Source organism: Choristoneura fumiferana, chromosome 24, assembly GCF_025370935.1.
Source record: "Choristoneura fumiferana chromosome 24, NRCan_CFum_1, whole genome shotgun sequence".
NCBI classification, from domain to species: Eukaryota; Metazoa; Arthropoda; class Insecta; order Lepidoptera; family Tortricidae; genus Choristoneura; species Choristoneura fumiferana.
In genome coordinates this window covers 414,527-426,199 of record NC_133495.1, presented here as the reverse complement: position 1 = coordinate 426,199, position 11,673 = coordinate 414,527, and the positions used below count along the sequence as shown (strand labels likewise).

The window sequence follows — 11,673 nt, the reverse complement described above, 5'->3', positions numbered from 1 at the left end:
CGCCTTTAAAAGCGCTGACGTGTGCACATTACATTTGGACTTTTTTAACGGACGTTAAAAAAGTTCTCGTGCGAATGAGGCCTTTCGCCGCAGCCAAGCCCCTCTTCCCCACTGGGTACAATGGGCACGTGCCCAGGGCCCCGCGATGGATTGGGGCCCCCTAGTCCCTACTCCATTACCAAACGATAACCGATTGCTACACAACTCTCGTCTGCAAAATCAGGCTTACCGAATGCATGCAGCATGTTGTGCCCAGGGCCTCTGATACTTGAAAGACGGCCCTGGCCGCAGCCGCTGGCTCCGAGTTAGCTGCGTAGAGCGCCGAGGAAGCCTCGCAGCTGCTGGGCTACTACGAAACTCGAAACTCGAAGTTCATGTCGTGCGGTCCCTCTGACACTAAACTTATACTATTTAACACAAGAGCGAGAGGGATGGTACGATACGCACTTCGAGTTTCGAGTTTCGTAGTAGCCCTGCTGACTCGCAGCGAAATCTTTGAGCGCTCGCAGTAAACGCGTTGCGCGCTCGCTTCGTACGCGTTACGCGCTCTCTTCGCTTTTTGATAGGCTTTAACATGCATGATAATGCTCTAAAATATTTCGTTACTGAGACTGAATACGTAGTTAATTGTCAATACAAATAAACGATCCAATACCAAGTATAAATAAAATACATTGACGCTAGGTTTGAAAGTCGGATGGATTCAAGTGCGCCGCATGACTACGATGAGATGGAACTCATGGTCGGGCGCGACCACGGCCTCGGCTTTTCTCGACACCAGTCTCAACACCACCAGCTCGTCCAGGACGTCCTTCAGACGACAAAATACTTTTTTTTAGCTAATTATTATTTTAATATTCTATGGCATCACTCCATCAAATTATTGGTGGTGCAATATAAACACAAGAGCTAGGTGGATCAATCAACTTTATATGAATGAATGAAAAAAGTTTATTCAACACACACATAATAGTTACAAACAAAAGCTACAAATATAGTTGAAATACAAAATATGAAATAAGATAATATATAATTTTATATGTGTGAGTGAAAAGGTTCTGTCTCAGCATAAATGCGGACTCCTAGGATGGAGTCAGCGCTGGTCTTCCAGCGTGACCATTTTTATTGAACACAGCCACCCTGTCGTACAACACGGCCTTACGCGGTATGCTGAACGCAGCCGTCAGGCAGCGTCTTAGGGGCTGTTTCACCATCCATTGATTAGTGTTAACTGACAGTTAAATGTGCTGCCGTCTCCGTCTATTCGAACGAAACCAATAGAGACGGCATCACATTTAACCGTCAGTTAACACTAATCAATGGATGGTGAAACAGCCCCTTAGTATTATTATTTATTCTGTCCCGTAATCCAGGACACATTAGTGATACACTCTAACTCCTAACTTTTAGTGGATTTGTACCCCTAAAATCATACTTTTAATGTGACCCAGGAGAAGTTACCATGGCAACCAGCTACACTAAAAAGTTGGTTGACCCAGGTATACAACACGGCTACAACCTTAAGGTGCGGCAACTCTATATTTCGAGATGAAACCTGCTCCAGTGAACCTACTTGTCCAGTCAGTTACAGACTTACGATTTCCTTGAGAGCATTGCCGGCGTAGTGCGACAGGCTTCTCATGTGTGTGGAATAAGTGGCTGCCGTCAAGCTGTCCAGGGTCGTGGTCTCTGGAAACCCTGAAAATAGAGTTTAAAGCCCTCGGTAGTGCAGAGTTGCCAGTTGGTAGTCACCTTAGTATTAGGTAATATCTGCCACAGCTGAGCGTGCAAAAATATCTGACACGTCTTACCAGCCCTAGAAATAGAGTTGTATCAGATATTTATAGACGGTTTGTTGTGTCCGATATTAGTGCTGGTGACTTTATTTGATGATTCGTAGAGCCAATAAGCACATACCGTGGCGGAATGAAAATGTTGAACAGTTTTTAAACATATTCATTTACACGTTGCAAGCACCTTAACTTTTTGAAGTGTGTAACAGATACATTAGTTGACAATTAAATTAGGAGAAAATTAGTTGGTCAGAAAAAGTCACCAATGAAGACGTTTTGGAGAGTGGAAGAGAAGAGAACATTAATGGAAACAATAGAGAATCGGAGAGGGAAAATGATTGGTCATCTTATACGACATGATGAGTTCATAAATGTCATCTTAGAAGCGAAAAAGAAGGAGACCGAGAATTGATTATACGAAGCAAAAAAAGATAAGGTAGCCGTCATGTCGTATAAGGAGGTTAAGGAGGCAGCTTTGAGTAGAGAGAAGTGGAGAGCCATTCATCGGCTACACCGACAAGTGTAATCTTAAATAAGAAAGAAGAGAACAGACATTATTGATTATGACGGCATATGTCATACTCCCACAAACATAATCCACACTGGGCCCGCGTGGGAACTGTGGCTCAAGCCCTCTCATTCTGAGAGGAGGCCTGTGCCCAGCAGTGGGACGTATATAGGCTGGGATGATATCATACTCGGTCGATAAAACAGATACTGTCAACTAATAGCAGGTGATAGGACCTTGTGCAAGGTCCGTCCGGATTGCTACCACCATCTTGCTCGCTAATCCTGCCATGAAGCAGCAGTGCTTGCACGTTGTGTTTCGGCGTAGAGTCTAAGACATACGGTGAAATTACTGGCACGTGAGGTATCCCATCTTAGGCCTCTAGGTTGGCAACACGTCTGCAATACCCCTGGTGTTGCAGATGTTTACGGGCGGTGGTGATCTCTTACCATCAGGAGACCCACTTGCTCGTTTTCCATCCAGTGCAATAAAAAAAAACTATGCAAGCAAAAACCGACCTTAAGGTGGTCTTTTTTTTTTTTATTCGACTGGATGGCAAACGAGCAAGTGGGTCACCTGATGGTAAGAGATCACCACCGCCCATAGACAACTGCAACACACCAGGGTATTGCAGCTGCGTTGCCAACCTAGAGGCCTAAGATGGAAAACCCAAGTGCCAGTTATTTCACCGGCTGTCTTACTCTCCATGCCGAAACACAACAGTGCAAGCACTGCTGCTTCACGGCAGGATTAGCGAGCAAGATGGTGGTAGCAATCCGGGCGGACCTTGCACAAGGTCCTACCACCTGCAAATCCGCTTTCATTCCGCGACTGTACAAACAATATAAAAAACCACAATTGAACAACTTATAGATTACCTTGCATACCTACTCGTACTAACAATACATAAAGTGCCATAAAGTGCTGAAGCCGTGGTGGCAGAGTGGTTTGACCTATGGCCTCTCAGCAGAGGATCGTGGGTTCAAACCCCGACTCGCACCTCTGAGTTTTTCGAAATTCATGTGCGGAATTACATTTGAAATTTACCACGAGCTTTACGGTGAAGGAAACATCGTGAGGAAACCTGCACAAACCTGCGAAGCAATTCAATGGTGTGTGTGAAGTTCTCAATCCGCACTGGGCCCGCGTGGAACTACTGCCCAAGCCCTCTCATTCTGAGGGGAGGCCTGTGCCCTGCAGTGGGACGTATATAGGCTGGGATGAAAGTGCTATAATGTAATGTACCTTCACAATTTACTATTATTGTCCCCACAACGTTTCCATTCTCGTTGATACGCAGCATCGTGTTGGTGGCGAGTGGGCCCTAGAATTATTAGAAGTTATTGACAATACATCGTGAGGAAACCTGCACAACCTGCGAAGCAATTCAATGGTGTGTGTGAAGTTCCCAATCCGCACTGGGCCCGCGTGGGAACTACTGCCCAAGCCTCTCATTCTGAGGGGAGGCCTGTGCCCTGCAGTGGGACGTATATAGGCTGGGATAATGATGATGATTGACAATACGCACCACACATAATAAAAAAATAACGTTGCCAAGGAATTATTTATTCAATTAAGTACGTATCCTAAAATTATAATATAATAAAATTGTGCAATTGTAATGGTGCGTGCGAAGTTCCAATCCGCACTGGCCCGCGTGGGAACTTATGGCCCAAGCCCTCTTGTCTGAGAGGAGCCTGTGCCCAGCAGTACGTATAAGGCTGGGATATGATGATGATGATGAAAATTGTGCAAGTATTTTGGATGGCGAACAATTTTTTGATTTGCATCCTCTTTGCTGTCGGTGGCTGATTGGCGCAAGTCCTTTGCCGCGCGCCTTCGATCGTAAAAAAGGCGGCAGTCAGCAAGACTTCAAAATAAAAAGGCTCGGCGGACATATATTGGTGCGGTTGTGCTCGGTTTTGTAAAATAAATATTAATTGTGATTATAGACATTGTAAATAGTTTTGTGTGTAAATAGTAACAAACTTTATACGCCTAAAAACTAGCTAGTGAACTGGCGGTGTGGACTATTGCGGTTTACGGACTTTAGCGAGCGTCATGCATCGAAGTCGGCTTCATTGAGGTATGTTTTTCATGAATTGTTCTCTAAACATAATGCTGCACAGAAGAGCAAATAAGCCACGGCCTTGGTAGCAGTCACTATTCGAAGGTTTATTTATACAAAAATAAATTATTCGTTTGCGTCAAAGGCCTTGATATTTAGTTTGACTTTTAAAACAAATAATCGAACCAAACCATACCATGTAATTCTGAGCGATTTCCATTGTGAGAGCAGTTGAGATTTAATAAAGTAAGTAAAACACTAGAAAATAACTCGAGTCTCGAGTCGCGTCAAGTTTACCGACAAAAATTATATTGACTGAGTTTCCATTTTTAAAAGAGAAGATTTTGCGTTAACTGTCATTCTAGTCTTCTGCCAGTGCTTTATGCCTTGAAAATCACAAAGAGGTTGCTAAACATATAAGCCTGAGGGTGACACTCTTTCCCGGCCCGGATAATACCGACATGGAAATACCGACCCTGTTTTTAGTATATGTATACGCCCGTATACAAGCTTCTGTCAGTTTCTATGGGCTTGTACACAAAAAACAGGGCCGGTATTTCCCTGTCGGTGTTATCCGGGCCGGAAAGAGTGTCACCCCTTACCTGAAACATGAAAGCGTAGCGTATCATCTCAGGCATCGTCACTACCCATTATTGAAAAAGCTCGTACCTCAAAATCATTTCAAGGCTCATTTTTTTTGACGTATTGATTTGAGATACGAGATTTTTAAAAGTAGTTAGTATATTTGCACAGTTAAAAACGGATGACCGGGAGATGGTGAACAAAATAACATTAGATGATTCGTGTACCAGTATAGCGCCCAGGGCTTCGGTGGGGTCTAATTAGATTACCGTATAGCAAAAATACAATTATGCAATGCGTGATGCATAGCGCTGGTACCGGCGGCCCAATCGCGTGGGCGTTAATCGGACGTATCGGATAAATAACGAGTGTCGAACGATTTGTTCCACAAAAATGATTGTATTTTCCGATAGTCGATAAAAAAAGATGTAGGCGGTAGCGTAATGCCATACTTCTCCGGTGTGGCTTACAATTCAAACATTTGTTCCAGGCTAATTTTTGCACAGCTAATCATCGTCGAGTAGCCATTAACGAAATACACCATGCCATACTTTTCTGGCGGTTCCAAATGGCCGCCATACCGCCGCAAAGGAGTATTTATTTTACTTAGGAGTATTATTTTTATTATATATTATTTTTTAGTATTTATTTTTAGGAGTATTTTTCTGTACCCCTACACCACCACTGGACAGGAGTACAGACACAAATTTCTCCTATGCAACACATATCTCAGCTTCTTTGTTTCTTATTTAGCCACTTAAGCAGCGACACTAGCGACATCTATGTTTTAGCCCTCATCGAGAAACGTCAACTCAACACTCCTTCGCTGGTCTCTTTTTCTGGTTTTTCTGTGCCTCCATGTTTCAGTTTGTATTTTCGATATGGATTTCACGGGATGACCGTAAAAGTAGCAAATTTGGAATTGAAATAAAAAATACAAAAAGACTCCAAAAACCAATCTTAATTGGCTTAGGAATAGGGTCCCGTTGCATACTTTGCGTATGGTTCTCTAAAAATGTAGTCTTTCTTCTAGACATGCAAGAGCGTGTGGAAAGCGACATGTCGTCGGGCACGGAGGAAGATGTAAAGCGACTGTGCCAAGTCGTGCGACAGATGGTGAACGTGCGCTGCGACCTGGGGGAGGTGCAGACACTGCTGCCGAAGACCTGGAAGGACAACCTTGACCACGAGTGCAAGGATATCGACGGATCGGTAAGGTTTTTTGATATTCAGAAGGTTCAGAGAATGTTATTTACTTACCATCAAAGTTTTTTCAAAATACCTACCTATACTGAAAGTAACATTTCGGGGGTAAGAAGACCAACCCCGTTCATAACCATTGCTTAATTAAATGTCTCTAGTCCTAGCGGTTGGAATTCGTCATTTAGTTTGCTTCAATTTACTTAAATTTGTTTTTTTAGCTCCCCCTCTGCCAACTAGGCTTTTCTTCTTGTGGTACCTCTCCAATTACTGAAGGTTGGCCATCAACTCAGAATATTTCTTCTTGTCCTTCACGAGGTGGAACAGCTCACCAACCAGTCTAGACGCCTGATTCCATATCTCTAACTCTAGCAGTTGAAATTGATCAATTAGTTTTCTATTTTTTTTTTATCTTGCAAGAAACGTGTTTTTTTCAGCGTTTTTGTATCTTTTCCAGCTCCCCCTCTTCCAACCGGGCTGGACGCCCCTCCACGTGGCGAGCTCGTGCGCGCGCCGGCACTGCACGCGGCTGCTGCTCGCCGCCGGCGCAGACCCCAATATCTGCGACGTCATGGGCCGCACTCCGCTCGACGTGGCTGGCTCCGCGCTGTACTACGATCAGGATGTTAAGGCTGACAAGTAAGGGGGTTTATATAACTATAGCCCAGCAGGGCTACTACGAAACTCAAAACTCGAAGTTCGTATTGTACAGTCCTTCTCGCTCTTGTATTAAATAGATAAGTGTCGGAGGGACCGCACGACACGAACTTCGAGTTTCGAGTTTCGTGGTAGCCCTGCAGGGCTTCCCTGGGGCGTCGACAGTCGAGTGAGCGTAAGTAATAAAAATAAAGAACAAGTAGGTACAGGTCAAACACATCTTCTCATGCATGCATGCATGTCTTTGCATTTTGCATTTAATAAATAAATAAATAACAGACGTAGAAAAAGAAATGAGAGTGGCAATTTCCAAACTAATAACCTGTTACTAGGCTATAGGCTAGTACTAAAATAGGTAAGTATTTTTGGGGGCCGGGTTGAGGGGCGTCGTAAAAAAATGGCAAAGTGTAAGTTTTAAACAACAACAAAACACACAGTACAAACTTGGGGCGTCACAATACAAATAAGTTGGGGAAGCCCTGAACTGGCCTCGTCTGCACTTTACATCAAGTGAGATAGGGGTCAATCAGGATCATGTTTATGTAAAAAAAATACGTTGCGGATTACATTAACATTGCATACAAATCCTACCAGTTGAAATTATGAGATTTATCCCGATCCCTTGAGAGTATTGGGGGAAAAAAAAGTAGTCAATGGGTTATTCGGTATTCCACATGTCCAGCTATCTTTATACTTACCAAATTTCATCTAAATCCGTCCAGCCGTTTCAGTGTAAAGGTGTAACAAATGCACACACACACACACACCTATTCACAATTTTTCGCATTTATAATGTTAGTAGGATTGCTAAGACTCTCCTTTACCCACGGCTTCGCACGCTGTAAACTATTGCAACGCAATTGAATTGAAATTGTACAATCCCTTGAACATCGAGATAAAAAGTAATTAACAAAAACGCAAACTCACATTCAGATACGAGTACACACGCAGTTAAAAATGGGAATACCAGCGTAATTTGAAATCAGCAAATAATTATTTAATTTTCCAGTTTCGTCGACGTCATGCGACTCATCCTCAAGGCTAAAGGCATGTTCTATACAATGAAAGAAAAAGGGGTGAACCACGTGGACACGCCGCTCCATACTGCTGTTCTGCTGGAGAGCAAAGAGGGTATTGAGCTGCTGCTCGATGCTGGTGCGGCCGTATCCTGCCTCAACAGCTCGGGGCTAACTCCACTGCATGTGTGCATTAAAAAGGAGCTGGAAGAGCCGTTGCAGGTACAATACAACCCAATCAGCTATGCTAAGTAGAAAATAGGTATAGTGTAAGAGTCAGTTCAGTTCTAGATGCGACTAGTGTTTTGCCTAAATAAGTTTAGTTTCTATAAGGCTCCATGTAGTATTCATTTGATGAAGGGCCTGCGCTGGCTGGTGCGGTTGCACAGAGCGGGCATACGCCTGCGGGTAGTACCTACGTAAAATCTGTCGCACGCGGCGCGTGCAGTTGGCTCTGATCATACTTGGCCCCGGTAATGTATTTTTGGGAAAGGTAAAGGTTGACTGTTACTTTTGCTGTAGGTACTCGATAATTCTTTGTATTATGTCAATGATGATTATGAGGAGTATGGTAGGTACGAGAGGTGTTGCATCTGAAGGCATACTTAACTCACGATTTTCTCACGCGCCACTTTGTTAGTAGTTGTCTTTTTGCCCCGGGTTTTCTAACAAAAGCTTCCTCGCCACGCTGCTAAATATTCCAATGTATTTCCAGGTGCTAGCCAGCTATGAGTACCAGAACGCAGACCCGATGTCAACTATGGTGGACGTGAAGGACGGGGAGGGGCACACGGTGCTGCAGGCCGCCATCGAAGTCGAGTGGGTGCCCGGCGTCTGCGTGGCGCTGGAGGCTGGCGCTGACGTCGCCCTCAAGGTCAGTTGGGTTCTTTATGAACTTATACTACACTGGTCTTCACCCGTGGCTTCAGACACGTAAACCCTTAGGTCTGGCAGTTTAATTAAAATTTCGGGATCATGCAATGGGAATTCCTAAAAATGTATTAATTTCATCAACACATACGATTATTAAATTACATCGTTACACCCGCGCCAGATTTCATGCCTCTAATTCTAGCTTTTTAAATTTGTATTGGAAACTAAAGCACAATCCTTTCCCTTTCTCAAACAATTGAAGGGGAGCCCTGTGCCCAGCAGTGGGACGTCTAAGTAAAGGCCGAAGATGATAAATGATAATGATGAGGTTTTTTCTCAGTTCCATCACTGCCATCTATAACGGTCCGCTAAGATGTCTTCAATCGTATCAAGACAAATACCTAGAACGTGTAGAAACACACTTGAGTTTAATCATGAAATACTTTGTTTGCAGGCAAATGATGGAGAAACACCAGTTCATTCCGCGGCTGCACTGGGTAACCTTGAAGTTCTCAACGAAATCCTCAGCCTCGCTAAACAAAAGAAGTTCATCGACTGCCAAAATGATGAGGGAGAAACTCCTCTATTCAAAGCAATCAAACATGGACATGCCGAGTGCGTCAGAGCTTTACTCAACGAAGGTGCTGCTCTCGATATCACCCTGCCAGGAGATGTCAATGTCCTCCACGTAGCTGCAGACTACGGTCATTACGATATACTAAAATACCTACTCGAATACGAGGAGAGCTTAAATATGATCAATTCATTAACTGCTGGTGATAGAAGAGGCTTCGGCCCTATTCACTTCGCGGCATCAGGCAACCATCCCAATTGCGTTAAGTTATTGCTTGAAAAGAATGCCGATATCAGGCTACGGACGACTTGCAGCCCTCATAAGTCATCGACACCACTGCATATTGCTGCTGCAAAGAACCATGCTGAAGTTGCTGCAGTTGTACTTAGTATAGATAAGACTACGATACATGAGGTCAATAGTATGGGGTGGTTCCCGCTACATACGGCCGCGCATCACGGCAGTCGTGAAGTCATCGCGATGCTGTTACGCGATGGTGCTAATCTAGCTGGTTATACCGATGGCCCAAAGAAATTTAGACGTACTGCTATCGACATGGTCTTGAACAATCTTTCCAAACCTACAGAGTATCTCGAAGAAGTTTTAGACTCCTACATCTCTTCGAATACGCAAAACTTCCAAGAAACTGATTGCGTTGTCACCGTGAATTACTCAGTTCTGATACCTAACGTCTGTGAGATGGAACAGATGAAAGTTATTGAGGCGCTGCTCAAGACTGGTAACAGATATGGACAGAGGAGACTTCTCGTCCATCCTCTATTAGAAAGTTTCCTATTCTTGAAATGGAAAGCGCTGTTGCCATTTTTTTACACAATCATAGCGTTCTATGCGTTTTTCGTCTTTTCACTCTCTACTTTCGTTGTATCTGTATTCTTCTTCAAAGATACTGAAGAAAACCCGCCAGCTTTCCTTTCGCCACATATATGGGGTTATGTCGTTTATGCATCCATCTGTCTTATACTAATACAGGTAAGGTTTATTAGTTCTTGCGTTTTTTTTTTCTACAAATGATATTTAGATTATATTATTAATACATGTAAATAAGTAGATTTGAAATTATAAGTTTTTATAAATTGAAAATTAAAATGTCTTTAATTTACAGGAATTGCTCTACATGAACGTAAAAAGCAGCCGATACTTCCTGCAGTTAGAGACGTGGGTTAAATTCGGCTCAATAGGCTTGGCTACTATTCTGCCACCAGCTGTCATAATCATTTCGTGGTCGGAGGGCGACTGGCCACGGCATGTTGCCACTGCCGCGCTGTTGTTAGCGTGGCTCGAAATGATGTTCCTGCTCTCCAGGTTTCCAAACTGGGGATATTATGTACTCATGTTTGGGAAAGTTGCTTCTAACATTGTGAAGGTAACTTATTTGATGTTTGATATTAACATTGCAGTAACTCATTACTTGTAAAGAAATGATTTAATATGTTTTCTCTTGTTCTAGATTCTGCTCACCTTTGGATTTTTAATCGTCGGCTTTGCACTCAGCTTTATGATCCAGTTCCGTTCGACCGAGCCTTTTGAAGGTCCATGGTCTGCGCTAGTGAAGACAATCGTAATGATGACGTCAGAGTTTGACTACGAAGCCCTTTTCGATGAAGACCACTCAAAAACTTTGTCCACTTCAATTTCAATAGTGCGATTAATGTTTGTTATATTCGTCGTACTGGCAGCTATAGTCCTAATGAACTTAATGGTTGGTGTTGCCGTCAGTGATATTAATGATTTAGAAATTCTTGGTAATATTAGCAGACTAGCGAAGCAAGTCGAATTCTTGGGCACTTTAGATGTGCTTGTTTACAATAGATTCTTCAATACAGTGTTACCCAGAAGATTAAATAACAGTATTAAGAATAAAAGAAGGGTTTTGGGTACAATTTTTATTTGTCCCGGTAAGCCGAGATGGCGACACTATAAAGTTCTACCTTCACATTTGAGGGATGCCATTTTAGATAAAGCGCATGCTCAGGAGAAACAAAAAGAAGAGGAATTGGATTTCAAAATATTTAGACAGAAGATGGCAGAGATGCACGAAGCTATCATAGAAAAACATAAGCAGCATAAAATTCCTTCAGCTGACGAGAGGCCAAATAAGATTAAAGTTAAGTTCGAGGAAATAACGAAACATCTAAAAACCTTAGATGATGGGGTATCTGATGTTAAAGATCAGATAGCGGTGAATGATAAAGCACAAGCCTCGATAGAGGAGTTGAACATTAAGATGGATCAGATGTCATTAGATATAGAGAATATCAAGCAGTTTTTGCTTAGGTTGGAGAGTAAACTAAGATAATGTTTAGCAATACCTACAATGTTGCTGATGTTGTTACTAAGTTATTTTTGTACGGTAGAAAGTTTTAATAAAGCAAATAACAGTC

General features: G+C 42.9%; 2 protein-coding genes across 3 annotated transcripts in view; one reads left to right on the top strand and one right to left on the bottom strand.

Moving 5' to 3' along the window:
- The window catches only part of LOC141441855 (transient receptor potential cation channel subfamily A member 1-like), a 22,677-nt gene extending 11,004 nt beyond the window's left edge, over window positions 1–11,673 (top strand). For both annotated transcript variants that reach the window (XM_074106745.1, XM_074106744.1), the window contains exons 5-11: window positions 5,985–6,163; window positions 6,609–6,790; window positions 7,818–8,046; window positions 8,540–8,698; window positions 9,152–10,261; window positions 10,395–10,655; window positions 10,740–11,673. In XM_074106745.1, the coding sequence (XP_073962846.1) occupies window positions 5,985–6,163; window positions 6,609–6,790; window positions 7,818–8,046; window positions 8,540–8,698; window positions 9,152–10,261; window positions 10,395–10,655; window positions 10,740–11,588 (2,969 nt within the window). In that variant the 3' untranslated portion in view covers window positions 11,589–11,673. The remainder of the gene's footprint in view (window positions 1–5,984; window positions 6,164–6,608; window positions 6,791–7,817; window positions 8,047–8,539; window positions 8,699–9,151; window positions 10,262–10,394; window positions 10,656–10,739) is intronic.
- LOC141441863 (dynein light chain roadblock-type 2-like) lies at window positions 222–4,743 on the bottom strand. Its single transcript, XM_074106759.1, has 4 exons — window positions 4,566–4,743; window positions 3,547–3,625; window positions 1,598–1,698; window positions 222–811 (listed from the first exon to the last, which is right to left on the bottom strand). The coding sequence occupies exons 1-4, from the start codon at window positions 4,587–4,589 to the stop codon at window positions 704–706; spliced, it is 312 nt and encodes a 103-aa protein (XP_073962860.1). The 5' UTR covers window positions 4,590–4,743; the 3' UTR covers window positions 222–703.